Consider the following 15841-nt stretch of genomic DNA (forward strand, 5'->3'; position numbering starts at 1 on the left):
GGGGAGGAATCAGTCAGGCTTCTTGCTTATGATTACCATTCAGTGGCCCACTGCAACGTGAGTGCAACAGGTGAGAATATGGTAAGGCTCAGCTGGTGTGCTTCCATGGCTGAAAAACCTGATGGCAGCCATTATCTACCCAAATATTGGTAACTTGAGTATGTTACTGGGAGGAGGGCTGGTACCTATTGAGCTGCCCCCAGCAGCAGTCAGCATTTTCTGAAGACCCTGGAGGGAAAAGTGGATTGCATTTTGAAGTCTATAATGCATTTAATGCTCGAGTCAGACCTCAACAAATGCAGTCACTCTTAGGGGACAGTTCAAGTTCAGTGTAGCTCCAGGCCCCACCTGTGAACGATGGTGCAGCTCCATAGTTCTAATAATTTTTATTCTTAAATGATCTTGGCCTTTGCTTAATTGATCTGCAAGGAGAGGCTCTGCAGACTCGAATTATATGAGTGAACAAATTGAGGAGATGTGGCAGAAATACTTCAAGTGTTTAAAATTATTAAGGGAATGAATGAAGCAGAACCATAGAAGTTGTTCTATGTGCGGAACCAGAAGGAAAAGGCCAGCAGTCATCATTATAAGCTTAAATAAGCATAAGCAAGATATGACAACACTCAGCACCCCTTCATTGAAGAGCTGCATACTAATGAAATGTGCTACAGCCATATGTGCACTGAATAATCTATCATGAATCTTTTCCAAGCGATCAGTACAAGATAAAGTGGAAGGATAGAATTTTGGGTTCTGGCATCGACCTGGTATTAAACAGTCAGAAATATATTTCTGGGCCTATTATCAGAAACTAAATGACCTTGTATTTATTCATACCCTTTTTATTGTTATTAAGTGTTTGTCATTCACTTTTTGCCCTAAATCTTTTCCGTATATCTTCTCCATTGGGCTCCTTCACTGCAACCAAGAAAGGAAAATGGGCAGTTTAGGGACAGTGACTGCAATTGGCCAAGGGGCAATTAAGTGCAGCCCAACGAGGATCCTCAAATGAATTTCTCGCAATGGTGCTTTTCTAATAGTGCCACAGATGGGTTTGGGATGTCTTTACAGCTGGAGATTGAGCTTGCAGCTCAGGTTGTTTAGATGTCATACACTGGCATTTTAGTGTAGGAAGCTTGACTCTCCTATGGAAATAGGAAAAAAAGACAAGCGCAAGAATCCGGACCAACAACTTCTTCCAGTTTTATTGCAGAGTATTTTGCGTACACATTAAAGGACAGAATGGTCATTGGTTCATGCAGTGCATTCGTAAATCTCATATACATTATGCAGTTAGTCATTTATATGAGGAAGTTGAGGGACTGGAATCACAAACTATCGTTCCTTCTTTGTGAATCTAAATAACAAAACAGATGTTGCAATAATAATTCTGTGCAGGTGTATTTTTTGTGATTGACCAGTCCTGATTTAAAGTTAGCCTTACTTGCATTGACATCATTCTTAGCTGCTTCTATTGACAAAATCCATAACAATACAGAGTGTACAGGATGTGTGTGTTGTGGCATGTCTCATTTGCGGACTTGGCACATACAAATTAAAAGGGGGATCAGCACCATTTAAGCAGGGGCATGCCTTTTTAATTGGCCTACACATACCATGGACAAAACAAATCTTTTGAAAAGCCTCTACTTTCCCAACTTATTTTCATGTTTTTATAAAGACACCTTAGTTTATCTCAAGTGGTATGTGGTATGTTGGATCTAAAGGCCCTGTTACCACATGGTTTGGAGTCTGGGATTTGAGTGACACACCAAAACAAACCTGGTCTTTCACCCACTCACTTCACCATCATTATATCTGAAGTCTGCCAATGGTCTCCAAGGAGACAGGTGAAAAGGCAGAGTTATTAAAAAGAGGTGTCTCGTAAACCACTGGAAAAGTTGGGTTAAGTGATTTACACTGGGGCGGTGTAGACTGTGTATTCAGAAGGTGAAAAGACTCAACAATCTCAACTGGACACAAGCCTTAGCCTTTCGGTGTTGATTTCTTTCATGTGTGGGACTTATTCATTTGCACCAGTTTCTTATGAAAAGCTCTCTATCGGCTGGAGACCCTTCCTCTTATAGAGCCTGCTTTTCATTTGCACATTTTAGCACAAATTGCTCTCCTTTCAAAACCCAGGCCATAATCATCAATCTCCCAGATGACACCATAATAAAATCCAATCAGACGAGAAATGCATTTTAGAGTGGAAATAGTCTCCGCTGAATTTTGAGTAAATCGTCTTTATTAATCAGGGTAAAACACAGAATCAAATCTCACTATAGCTGAGTTGGGACACTAACCTTATTTTCACCCATTCATCTCAGAGGAATTTGCCTAATCGTGTAACCCAATCATTTACATGAAACTCCCTGGTCTTAAACACTCAGCACCAGGCCTGTGCACATCCTTACCTTTATTTGGTCACTAAAAGCCCTCCTGTAATTCGGAGATGATGTTTAATAATGCAAGATAAACCAATTCTGTACTTTTTGTTTCAGGTTCTCAATCCATTATGCTTTGTCCTAAATTCAGGGTTCCACAGATGAGCAGACGCCCTCCAGAACCAAGCGGCTGTTTCTCATGTGTGAAACTCTGAATATCAGCAAGCTATTCCATTAGAGGGAGCATCACAGCTCAGCCCAATCCTGACCTGGTGCACACGTCCACATACTAACATGGATGAATGGGCAATGATGAAAAACATGAACGCTCCCCTCCGCCGAGATCTCTTCCTTTAGTTAAGGGGTGGCATAGCAAATTGTAAAGAACCAAATTCTGTCTTGGATAAAATAAGCTAATCCTGAACAGGACCTGAGCCACAGTTTGGGTGTTAAACTGAGTGGGCCCTTTACCCACTGATTCATCAGGTGAGCTTTCAGTCGGATTTTCAGTTGATACTGAGTAGATCTGTCAACTGAAGGAAATCGTGATTACTATTAGGAGGTTCCTGGTGGGCTTTTCCAGCACTTCCATGTGGTCACATTCCATGGGAAATCAAAGACCTTTAATGGCTTGTACACATACATTTTGGGTGTGTTATGAACCGCGGGGAGCAAGTGTAAGTACAGTGTTCTTGCCCTGCAGAGAAGTATGATGTTTTGTTTTTGATACAGCAATTAGCATGATCAATTTAGTACATTTTTCTAAATTGGTGTCTTATTGAGTTTTATACTGTTGGCTTATAGGAGATTTTAGACAGCAGTTGAAGCATTAGTGCTCTCCTGTGACCAGACGCACAGTCGGCTACATCTGGAACAGCTCATCTGTACTCGGATGCACAAGTGGTGCTTTCTTGGGAGTGGGCAGGGGGATATAAGATCTTTAGCTCCCTCTCAGTCCCTTCCTCAAGATAAGTAACTCCTAGTGTGCCAATATGCAAGGCTTAATCAAATTTTATCCTCAACCTGAAAGTTAGATAATCAAATTTAGCACAAACTATGAACTCCTTCAGACTGTGCTATCTAGGCTTTAGTTGTCGAACAATGGATTCAAATTGTGCAAACTTTGCAGCAATGACATTCTCTGTGTCAATTTGAAGTATTTAATAGGATGAATTACTATATTAAATGTACAAATGACAAATAGATCATCATCATTGCAGTAACACCGTTTTAATTTTTTTGGAGCGTATCCTTTTTATGGCAACCAACTGAAATTTCAATGGAAACTGTAGCCAATTTGGCTGTTGGGGGGATTGCAGACGGAGTGCACCAAAATCTGTTGACTGATTTTAAGTTGCTGGCTTTGGGCAGGCAAGTTTGCCAGCTTTTAATAAAGGAGTATTGTACTGCATCAATAGCACTGTCTGTGGGTGGATAGAGTGGGTGAAGAAACCAATGCTGCTGCTAGAAGTCAACTAATTACTGAGTGACGTTGATGGTGAAGGAAGCACAGGGATGTAGCAACAGGCAACCATGCCAGAACTCTAAAGAAGAAAGGATGGGGATGGAAAAAGAAGAGAGTATTGTTTCCTGCTAATTCTACAGTTTTAGTTGGCCAGCAAAAAGGAAAGCAGACCTACAAGAACAAAACTCCTTCCTATGAAGAACTTTCCTTGGTACTTCTCAGAAGGCAACAAGGTACAATAATGCCACCTTAACCTTTATAATCTATGTACACACTTCATCACCAATGGATTGAAACAGTTAAACAAACACGAAATATAACAGCAAATTGCCTTTGAGCCTAGCTGCAATTCTAAATAGGATGGAGTTGCACTTCACTAAGTCTCCGTTTTGCAGCTGGATCTTTAGACTGTGGTGATCTTCTTGTCCTTGGTGGCTTGCTTTATAGCAGCCTGCTCACAGATGATCTCTTTGAGCCGCTGCAGGCGCATGTTCTGTGTGGTCTGATCTCCAACTCCAGTTTGGCTGCGGTGGAGGAGGCTTAACGCATTGATGTACTCCAACTCTGTGTACTTTACTCCTTGGTCCACCACCAGGTTCAGCAGCTCATCGGGATTGTTGTACAGCATCTCGTAGTACTGCCTGTGTATATAAAGGACACATAGCAAACCAGAATTGAAGGCAAGCCAGGTACACTGCCAATATGTCATCTTAAAGTGTCAAAGTAACAGGTCAAGTACAAGTGGGGAAGGCAATTGGGCTCATCCTAGTTTAACCATCAACTAAAAAAACTCCAGCCTCACCATGCTAGGGTGTTCTGGTCTCCATTGCCCTATCCAGAAATTCATTCCAAATGTTGATCACTCTTTTATATGAGAGATTTCCTGACGTCAGTCCTAAATTGCCTGGCACTAGATTTGATTAATTTGAAGTAACTTTTTCATTTCTGTACCATTTATTAACATGTATCATTCTATGAGTCACCCGGTTCAAGAATGAAGAACCCAAGACCTTCAGTTTATCTTAACTCATTCTACTGATAGAACCAGCCTTGTGGTATTGCAAAGTTATGTTTTTGCATATACTCAATGCATAATTCAACACCTCGTTTTAGCCATGACATGCTATACCTGCATTAGTCATCAGCCTCAATTTTCCACACCACAAATGCATATTTTAACTTACTGGTACCCTATAATTGGGCTCAAGTAGGTGATATGGATGATGATACAAGCAGGAATTATACAGTAAATGGTAGAACCCTTAAGTGCATTGACGGGCAGAGGGATCTGGGTGTACAGGTCCACAGGTCACTGAAAGTGGCAATGCAGGTGGATAAGGTTGTCAGGAAGGCATATGGCATGCTTGCCTTCATTGGCAGGGGTATTGATTATAACAGCTGGGAAGTCATGCTGCAGCTGTATAGAACCTTGGTTAGGCCACACTTGGAATATTGCGTGCAATTCTGGTCACCACATTACCAGAAGGATATGGAGGCATTGGAGAGGGTGCAGAGGAGGTTTACCAGGATGCTGCCTGGTCTGGAGGTTATTAGCTATGAGGAGAGGTTGGAGAAACTCGGATTGTTCTCACTAGAGCGACGGAGATTGAGGGGCGACTTGATAGAAGTTTACAAAATTATGAATGTCATGGACAGAGTAGATAGAAGCTTTTTCCCAGGGTGGAAGAGTCAATTACTAGGGGACAAAGATTTAAGGTGAGAGGAGAAAACTATAGAGGGGTGTGCGGGGCAAGTTTTTTTACACGGAGGGTAGTGAGTGTCTGGAATTTGCTGCCAGAGGAGGTGTTGGAAGCAGGTATGATAGTGGTGTTTAAGAGGCAGCTTGACAAATACATGAATAGGATGGGAATAGAGGGTTACGGACTCCAGAAGTGCAAAATGTTTTAGTTGACGGGCAATATGATCGGCGCAGGCTTGGAGGGCCGAAGGGTCTGTTCCTGTGCTGTACTTTTCTTTGTTCTTATACGGGCTATATTGTGAAGATGTGTGGGAGTTTCGTCACGTCCAGTCTTAGCATCCGATGCCAATGACATTTCAAAATAGCAACTGTTCATCCCACTTTTATACTTGACATATAAGTCGACCTCCATTTTTGGAGGAATTTTTCAAGGCTTCAGAGGTCCAGTTATACACCAATGTCTAAGATATGCGCAGCAGGCAGGAAAGAGGAGCTAAAGCCACAGTTGGATAAACCATGATCTTATTGGATGGCTGAGCACGCTCAATGGGCCGGATGGCCTATTCATGTTCCTATTTCTGATGATCTTATTTACAAATTGGCTGCTAATTTGTCTACTGAACAATACTCACTGATTTCAAAATAATTAATTGGATGTGAAACAGAAGTGAGCTGGCCCATTAGACTCAGGCACCATACAGAAGGTAAGCAGTTTTACTGGTAATACTTGGTCTAAGTTATCACCTGGACTGATCTTGATCACCTGAGGGACTGGGACAGGAATGTTGCAGAGTATTTTTCCTTTGTTGGGCTTATCTCTTTTTTTTTTGCCTCTTCCACCAGTTTAAATGGCTGCCGGGGAAACAGACTGGAAGAGTCTAATTCTGATGTTCTGGCCATCATGAGTGTGGGCTATGTATGATGGGCAAGCTGGTCATTTCCTGTCTGTCATTTTCACATGTCATATGCTGAAACACATTGAGTGTTTCTGAGAGATGTGGTAAAGTGCTTTATAAATGCATGTTCTTCTTTTCCAGAAGAAGTGGAGAGAGAATGCCAAATAAATTACTGCAGTTAGCTTGCAAAGTCTTTTCCTGATATCGTAAGAATGCTGGTTTATTAGTGATTAGGAACACTGACTACAAATAAAACCCTTTATAACTTGGAGCCATTATTTACCATAAACTGCTTATCTGATAGAAAATAAGACTGTTCAGATAATTACAATAGAGCACAAAGTCTAAATAGGAAATCTTAGGGGAGAAAGACCAATTATATTCACTCTTTCATATTTCATCATGTGATATGATCACTGGAATCATCCATCAAATTTTGAATAAAATTTTTTTCTTCTGCTTGTACAAGCCAGAATGTCCTTTCATAAATATTTATGAATAACCTCAAAGAAAAGAATGAAAAATTAACAGAAATCTGTGTTGAGTTGAAACTCATTTATGCAAAATGTTCATGACCAAGGGCAATACAGATTTCAATGTAAGTCACAACTTTGTGGAGAAAATCTCTACTCCCCTGCTATACCAACAAAAAGCAAGTGTGGAGTTAGTAGACATTAACCATTTCAGATGACATTTTTATAAGTGTATTTTAACATACTTTAAACATCACCCTGTTACTTGGCACTGGATTCAGGTGGTGTGTTCCCATAATTATCCTATGGTTTCAAGGTCCTGAACCTCATTTTTGAATCATGCCATGGTCTCGCCCCATCTTTTCTCAGTAATCTTCTTTAGCTGTATGAGCCAATCTGCACTCTCCAATCTTGCAATAGGGATCAATCCCAATGATCTTGGGGCCCCCTTGAAAAGCTTTCACAGAATCACAGAATTGTTACAGTCCAGAAGGAGGCTATTCTGCCATTGTGTCTGCACCAGCTCTCCAGATGAACAACTCACCCAGTGCCATTCCCTTGCCTTCTCCCCGTAACCCTGCACATTCTTCTTTTTCAGGTAACAGTCTAAATTCCCTTTTGAATGCTTCGATTGATCCTGCCTTCACCACACTCTCAATGCATTCACAATGCATTCCAGGCTTTAACCATTTGCTGCATGAAAAGGTTTTTCTCATGTTGCAATGACTATCTCCAAGAAAAAAAAGTCTAACCAGCTCCCCTTGACATTCATAGTATTACCATTACCCCACTATCAATATCCTGAGGGTCTCCACTGACCAGAAACTTAACTGGAATAACAGTATAATAACTGTGACTACAAGAGCAGGTCAGAGGCTAGGAATTCTTTTATTAAAATTTATTCTTTCATGGGATGTAGGCATCGCTAACAAGGCCAGCATTTCTTGCCCATCCCAAACTTGAACTGAGTGGCTTGCTAGGCCATTTCAGAGGGCAGTTAAAAGTCAACCACTTGTTGTGGGTCTAGAGTCACATGTAGGCCAGACCAGGAAAGGACGACAGATTTCCTTCCCTAAAGGACATTAATGAACTAAATGGGTTTTTACAACAATCGATGATAGTTTCATGGTCACCATCATTGATGCTAGCTCGTTCAATTCCAGATTTTATCAATTGGATTTAAATTCCACCAGCTGCCATGGTGGGGATGTGAACCCGTGCCCCAGAGCATTAACCTGGCCCTCTGGATTACTAGTCCAGTTACACAACCACTATGCCACCATCTCCCCCAGCTGTCTCTGTGGTGAGTATCTCAACTTCTGATGACCCCCCCCCGCCCTGCCCCGCCCCGCCCCACCCCACCCCACCCCACAACAAAGCCTTTTCACCATCTGCAAGACGCAAATCAAGAGTGTGATGGAATACTCTCCACTTGCCTGGATGAATGCAACTCCAACAACACTCAAGATGCTCGACACTGTCCAGGATAAAGCAGCCTGCTTGATCAGCTCCCCATCCACCACCTTAAATACTTACTCCCTCCACCACTTGCAGCAATGTGTGCCAGCTACAAAATAAACTGCAACAACTCACCAAGGGCATTGCCAGGTTCAGGTTTTTCCTGCTTCTTGTGGACAGAACATGCCTGGGCAATTTTCCACTCTGTCAATTACGTTAAACCTGTGCCCTCTGTTATGAAAGTATAATAATTTTCATAATATTATTGTGATTTATTGTAAAAGTAGGTTAATAGTGGGGTTTGGATAGTTAGAGTGTGTGTGTGTGTGTGTGTGTGTGTGTGTGTGTGTGAAATTTAACTGAATTGGAGTCAGCTGGTCTGGAGGTTTGGAAGTATCAAAAGAAGTTAGGTAGAGAGGGGTTTGAAATGCTAAATATGTAAACATGGCTGAAGTCTTAGAATGTATGGTATGAAGAGAATTTGCATTTTTAGATAAATTGGGACAGTTTGAATTTCAAAGAGATAGTAGGATGTTTACATCTAACGAGGTAAGGCCAAGCAACGTGTTTAATTTTCCCAAAGGTTACTGACAATGTTAGCACCATGAAAAGTTTTATATTATGGGAAAGTACATTTTCAAAGACATATGGAACAAAGGAAGTTCCAGTTTAAAGAGAGAAAAATATATATAAGGAGAATGAAAAGCTATGGGGAGAGGCCCTGTGATATCTAGCAGAAGCTTACGAAACAACCTCAGAAAAGCCTCCAGCCATGTCTGCATGAGTCTGCTGCATCCATTCCTTAAAGGTGATAACTGTGCTGGCCTGTCTTTCTAACTTTAAAATTTATTTTGGACTGTTGCCTTACAAGGGGGTGTATTTGGGAGTCAGGTTAGGTAGGAATTTTAGTATTTACTATGGTATTAAGTAACTGGAATCTCAGATATGCGTTTGACATCTTTTCTTTTGTTAATAAATATTTTAATTTAAAACTTTAAAACTCTAAAGGTCTTAGTGGACTCATTACTTTCTGATTTCAGTGCTCAGTCTTGTCCTAATAAATACAAATTGCAAAACCGTTGTGACCGAGGAACCAAATTTCCCTCGTGGATTTGGGTCCACCTGGCACACATCACCTGCCATGTCATAACACCTCTCGTTCTTGATTCTTTCATGAGTGGGAATAGTTTATCCTCAATTACTTTGTCCAGACCCATCGTGTCTCTGAATACCTCTATCAAGTCCCCTTGCAGCCTTCTCTTCTCCAAGGAAAACAGTCCCAACTTCTTGAATCTATCTTCATAGTTGGAACCATTCTTGTGAATCTTTTCTGCAATCTCTCCAATGCCGCTACATTTTTCCTAAAATGCAGCACCCAGAACTGGACACAATACTCCAGCTGAGGCCGAACTAGTGTCCAATACAATTTCCAAATAACCTCTTTGCTCTTGTACTATATGCCGCTATTAATAAAGCCTAGGATACTGTGTGCTTTATGAAGCATGCTCTCAACCTTTTCTGCCACCTTTAATGATTTATGCACATATACACCCAGGTCCCTCTGTTCCTGCACCCCATTTACAGTTGTACCCTTTATTTCATATTGTCCCTCCATGTTCTTCTTACCAAAATGAATCACTTCACATTTCTCCGCATTGAACTTCATCTACCACTTCTCTGCTGTTTCCAACAACTTGCCCGTGTCTTTTTGAAGTTTTAACTATCCTCCTCACGGTTCACAAAGTTTCGCAGCATCTGCAAATTTTGAAATTGTGCCCTGCACACCAAGATCTAGGTCATTAATATATATCAGGAAGTGCAAGGATCCCAACACTGACCCCTGGAGAACTCCACAACAAACCTTCCCCCAGCCCATAAAACATCTATTAACCACTACTCTCTGTTTCCTGACACTCAGCCAATGTTGCTACTGTCCTTTATATTCCATGAGTTATAATTTTGCTCACAAGTCTGTTGTGTGGCATTTTATCAAATGCTGTTTGGAAGTCTATATACACCACATCAACAGCATTGCCCTCATCAACCCCCTCTGTTACCTCTTCAATAAACTCCAGAAATTCAGTTAAAAAAGACTTTCCCTTAACAAATCTGTGCTAGCTTTCCTTAATTAACCTGCACTTATCCAAGTGACTATTAACTTTCTCCCAAATTAATGTTTGTAAAGGTTTTCCCACTGCTAAAGTTAAATTGATTGGCCTGTAGGCGCTGGGCTTATCTTTACACCCTTTTTTTAAAACTAATGTTTGCAACTCTCCAGTCCTCTGGCACCACCCCTGAGTCTAAGAAAGACGGAAAAATTATGGCCAGTGCCTCCAGAATTTCCACTGTCACTTCCCTCAGTATCCTTAGATGCATCTCATCTGGTTCTGGTGCCTTATCAACTTTAAATATAGGCAACCTATACAATACCTGCACCGTATCAATTTTAACCCTTTTAGTGTATTAATTACTTCCTCTTTCATTTTGGCCTGGGTTACAACTTCTTCCTTGGTAAAGAAAGACACAAAGGATTATTGAACACCTCAGCTATGCCTCCTGCCTCCATTTGTAAATTTCCTTTTTGGTGCCTAATCAGCTCTACTCCTTTTACTAATGTTTTACTATTTATATGCCTACTGTACATGCAAGGAAATAATGAAATATATGCTAACATTACCAACCATAGTCAAATGTAGATTGAATTTGTATTTCTATTCCCTACACTAGCTGTCTTTAGGTTGTGGGTGAGACTACCAGTTAGTGCAAACTGATTCTTAATTGGCAGCAGGTCTGTGATATGGACACGTACTCACTAGGAACAGGTTTGAAAAGCCAAAAGGCCTTCTCCCATTCTAAAATCCTAAATGAGTTTTATTAAGGATCCTTTTACCAGCAGAGGAGACAATTTACCTTTCAGTTCTTTCAGTTTAAGCATATACTTTCACACTGATGTGTAACCCCAAGCTGCTTTGCATTTATGCAAAAAGGGGCAACATAACTGAGATCAGGGTCTGACACCTAATGCATTAAAGCAAAATTAACAAAATGCATCAATGCAAAATGTTAACCATCTCTTCCCTTAGGAGACCACTTCAATTGCTTTAGATGCAGTATAACTCCAATCTGGTGGGAAGGTACAACATAAAAGTTTCTAGGCAGATCCATTGTGATTCTGGGAATTTTTAAACCTTTCTAAAGAATTGTTTTAACTTGAGAAAACAGACACTCTCTCCTAATATTACATATTAATTGCCGAGGGAGAGAAGCTCTATGTATACATGGTAGCAGACGTACCCAGAGCTTCAATGTCATTCCATCTACCTCAGTGACAATCAGATTGGTACAGTACAATAAGTATTTGCTGTTGTGCAATGCAGCCAGCAGATACCAGTCTCAATGATCATTCATCTCAATGCTGTTTTCAGGCTCTTGTGTGCATATATAAGGATTAAAAAGACAGGTTTTCACGGAATAAAATAACCAAAGACACTTTGCCATTGTGCACACAGCTAAGTCTAACAAACATAAATTAAATCAATGAACTTGTTTGTTGCGTTGGGGGTGAAGGTGGAGGGTAAGTGTTGGCCAGGCCACTACAAGAACTCTTATTTTCCTCTTTGAATAGCAACATTTGGTCTTTAACACCCATCAGCAGTAGGAAAACAACAATTTAATCTTTCATCTGAACTCTCAGTAATACACTGAAGTGCTAACCTAGCCTATGCTCTCAAGTCCTGGAATAGGGCTGGACATAACCTTTTGACTTAAGGATCGGAGTTTATCCACCGAGTCAAGTTAAATTCTGTAAAGCCAAAGTGTGATTGCTGCATGTGTGAGGAGAAGGTACAAGGTAACAGCCTACATCTTCTTGCTTTTTGTCTGTGTACACTATACATAAAATGGAACAGTTTTTTCTGTTGCCATCCGAATATTCTCAATAGTGAAGTAAACAGCACAAAGGGAAATCCAGTTTACAACTGTGGGATCTTGCCTTCTGCAACAACTGAATTATATAGTTTGCTGAAAACTGGTGTTCTTCATTTTAATGCTGGGCAGTAAAAGAGTGTATGCAAAGAAAAACTTTGCTTCGCTATAGGCAAAGCAGGGGACTGGAACTAATTGGATGGTCCTTTCAAAGAACTGGCAAATGCACAATGGGCAGAATGGCCTCCTTCTATTCTGTGGGATTCCATGATCAAAATGTAAATGATAAAGCTGTTCATGCACTGCATTTAATGGTAAATTCATGTTTGGGTGACCAAATGGATTAATACTTAACACAGATGTTGTTACTGATGTTATCTTTCTCTACATCATTTGGGGAAGGAACTACAATTTAGTGACGATCGTAAGATGTGGTTTAATGGTCTTAAACTGCAAAATATAGATAGTCCTCAGGGGCTGTATGTAATGTTTAGATCCATTAACTATCATAATACGGAAAAACATTGTTTGGTGATATTTTACAATGTTAACATTGAAAGTTCAGCTTATTTGCATGTGGAACTAGCAGCAGTGCTATATGCTTATAATTCAGGGCACAGAGACTGAAATGGAATATTCTAGCATTGCAAATAAATTAAAGAAAATTTACTGGGTTATTTCACAAGTACACTCAGCTCAGATGAATAAAATATTTCAGGGCTAGTTCGAAGCATTTTGCTAAATGCAAATTTCACATTTAAGCATCAACGTAATACATTTAAACCAAGGACAGCAGCACACTATCAAAATAAGCTGCCGTGATGAATAATTAAAATAGTCATTCTGACTGCCTTTTTGTTTTGATGGGGAGTGCTGACGGCAGGAAGAGTGGAAGAAAACTGAGATTTAATGTTTCATTTTTGCAAAGTTGATACGTCTGGCTGGTAATAAGAAAAAATAAACATCCGTGTAGATTAAATCAGTAAAATAATGTGATTCTGTCATTCAGTCTTCTGTCAGCAGAGCCTACCAGCACCAGTGTCAATTATTTTCATTTTTCAAATTATCACGGCAGTCATGGAGACACCACAACACTTGCCCTTATTTATGCGCAGATTAGACAACAACTTCAAGTGAGCACAGACAACACTGCAAAGTTGCTATGAAGCATGCTCCTCCATAAACGGCATCACACTTTATAGCTCCCCATCAAATGTATTGTCGTTTTTGTGAACCAGCTTCCAATTTGTCATTTTGACAGTCAGTCAGTTCAGGCCAAATTCTCACAACCCAAAATGATATCTAGTTAACCCATCCCAACTAACAAAATAACTCATTCAGTTGATATGGTCTTCTCCTACAGTGCTATGATAACTGCTGTTTAAAGAAGGTTTGCCACAACAGGTAAAGAACTGTCCTTCCAGAAGAACCATAGAAACCTGTTGTGTTTGTGAAAGCCTTTGGTAGCCATCATGGTTAACTTGGAATTTAGTGCCGCAAAGCTGGCTATGTTCTGACAAGAGCACTTGCTGCACACTAAACACTTTCCTAACATTTCTGCTCTGCCTGTATTTTTTCAAATCATGACAGGATTATATCCCAAGATGTTGCTGCAAGCAGCCTGACTACAGTTAAACCATCAGCCTCCGCCCCAAAGGACATTCAATGAATGCAAATAACTCTAATAACAACTAATTACAAAGGTAATGAATATGTATTTCTCACAACAATACAAAGACCTTTGTCAGTTAGTTGCTGCTGTTCTTTCTCTAACACGGCACCTGTCATAAAGTTGTCATTTTGATTCTTTGAGTTTTTTTTCTGGAAGTTTCTCTTTCACAATGTGATTTCTGGAGAACGCAAGTTCAATAAAAATCCACGTAGGACTGTTAATGTTAGCTTGTAAATACACTGTTTCTACCTTCTCTCTCCTCCTTTAAGACACTCCTTATAGCCTAACTCTTTGACCAAGCCTTTGGCCACCTGTCTCCTTTTGTAGCTCAATGCCAAATTTTATCTGATATCGCTCCTGTGAACTGCCTTGGGGTGTTTTATAACATTAAAGGTGCGATGTAAATGCACGTAGTTGTTTTTTAATGGAAGTACTAGATTTGATTCCCAGTCAGTGGTGAGTTAAGTTGCTTTTATACTGTACTTAGTGGAGGGAGACATGGCCCCAACACATGGACACAACACAATCTATTGTGAAGTTATTAAATTCACTAATACTGGCTGCCAGGGAGACCTGGTAATTTTGGGCATTTCTGGTGGGTTGCCTTGATGAATCCATCAAATTTATTTGAGGATTGCAACTGGTTCCCAGCCTGTACTTGCATAAGTGGTGATGTAAAAACAGCTTTAGCTGATCACAGTCAAAGAGGCAACTGAGGTGTAATTCTTTGGATGCTGTGCCTTGGAACCTTGGTTTCATGTCAGTCGTGAGCTTGAGAGCTGAAGGGATGCTGAACCTACAAGCCAGTATGACCCAGTGAGAGAATGCGACAAAAGAAAAGCTGACACTGTAGCAGCGCTGAGGTCTGAGCACAGGCTGCATACCCAGTCAACTGTGGATGATTCATGGCATTTAAAGACCAACCAAGGGGAAGGATAGAAAATAGTTGAAAGATAGATAGATTTGCATTCATGTAACACTTCATGACCTCAGGTCATCCAAACATACTTCGTAACCAATTAAATAATTTTGAACTGTACGAACGTAGAAAACATGGCTTTCAATTTGCACACAGCAAGCTCCCTCAAATAGCAGTGAAATCAATTACCAGAGAATTTGTTTTGTATGTTGTGTAATGGATAAATGTTGAACAGGACAAAGGGAAATACTCCCCTCCTCTTTGCTGAATAGTGCCATACTGATATTTTACCTTTAACTGAGAGGGCAAACAGGGCCTCAGTTTAAAATCTGATCCAATGGTTGATACCTTTAAAAGTGCAGTACTCTCTCAGTGCTGCATTGAAGTGCCAGTCTAAATTAGGTGCTCGGGTACCTGGGGTTAAGCTTGAACCCTTGACTTTTTGACTCAATAGGTGAGATTATTACTACAACTGAACCATAGCTGGCTTTAAGTTCGCATTTGTGTTTCTTACCCACTGACTTACGGGTGGAATTAATTGACAAGAGTGCAGTGTTCCCAGAACATTCCCATAATCTCCTGTGTTGCTCACTTGTTCATAAACAAAAGTGGCCTGTCCTAAGGGAGGTGGTTGGTCTGCCCTTGATGTATTTCCTTGGCATCCCTCCTTTTGGACAGGAGGCACAGCCAGGTACCAGAACTCAATGCCAGGGGCTGTTGGGGGCAGGGCTACCTTCAACTAAAGACTCCTCTTTCACTGGCACAAACCTGACGTATAGCCAGCCAAGCAGCTGGAGGTCAACTACCTTTCTTTCAAAATCATTATTAACGCCAACCTCACTTGTGGCCCAGCCTGTGCTTAGTTAACCCAAATAATATGATGTGCACATATCTTTTACTTTCAATGCTTAATTTTAATTCATATTATTACAGGGAAATTTTAGATAT

At 40.5% G+C, this 15841-nt stretch overlaps 1 protein-coding gene across 1 annotated transcript in view; it reads right to left on the minus strand.

The window, feature by feature from the left end:
- Nucleotides 1–1179: 1179 nt before the first annotated feature.
- The window catches only part of exoc4 (exocyst complex component 4), a 525449-nt gene continuing 510787 nt past the window's right edge, over nt 1180–15841 (minus strand). Inside the window, exon 17 of the mRNA XM_041202882.1 lies at nt 1180–4493. Coding sequence (XP_041058816.1) covers nt 4256–4493 — 238 coding nt within the window. The 3' untranslated portion in view covers nt 1180–4255. The remainder of the gene's footprint in view (nt 4494–15841) is intronic.

Source organism: Carcharodon carcharias, chromosome 13 (genome assembly GCF_017639515.1).
Source record: "Carcharodon carcharias isolate sCarCar2 chromosome 13, sCarCar2.pri, whole genome shotgun sequence".
Classification (NCBI taxonomy): domain Eukaryota; kingdom Metazoa; phylum Chordata; class Chondrichthyes; order Lamniformes; family Lamnidae; genus Carcharodon; species Carcharodon carcharias.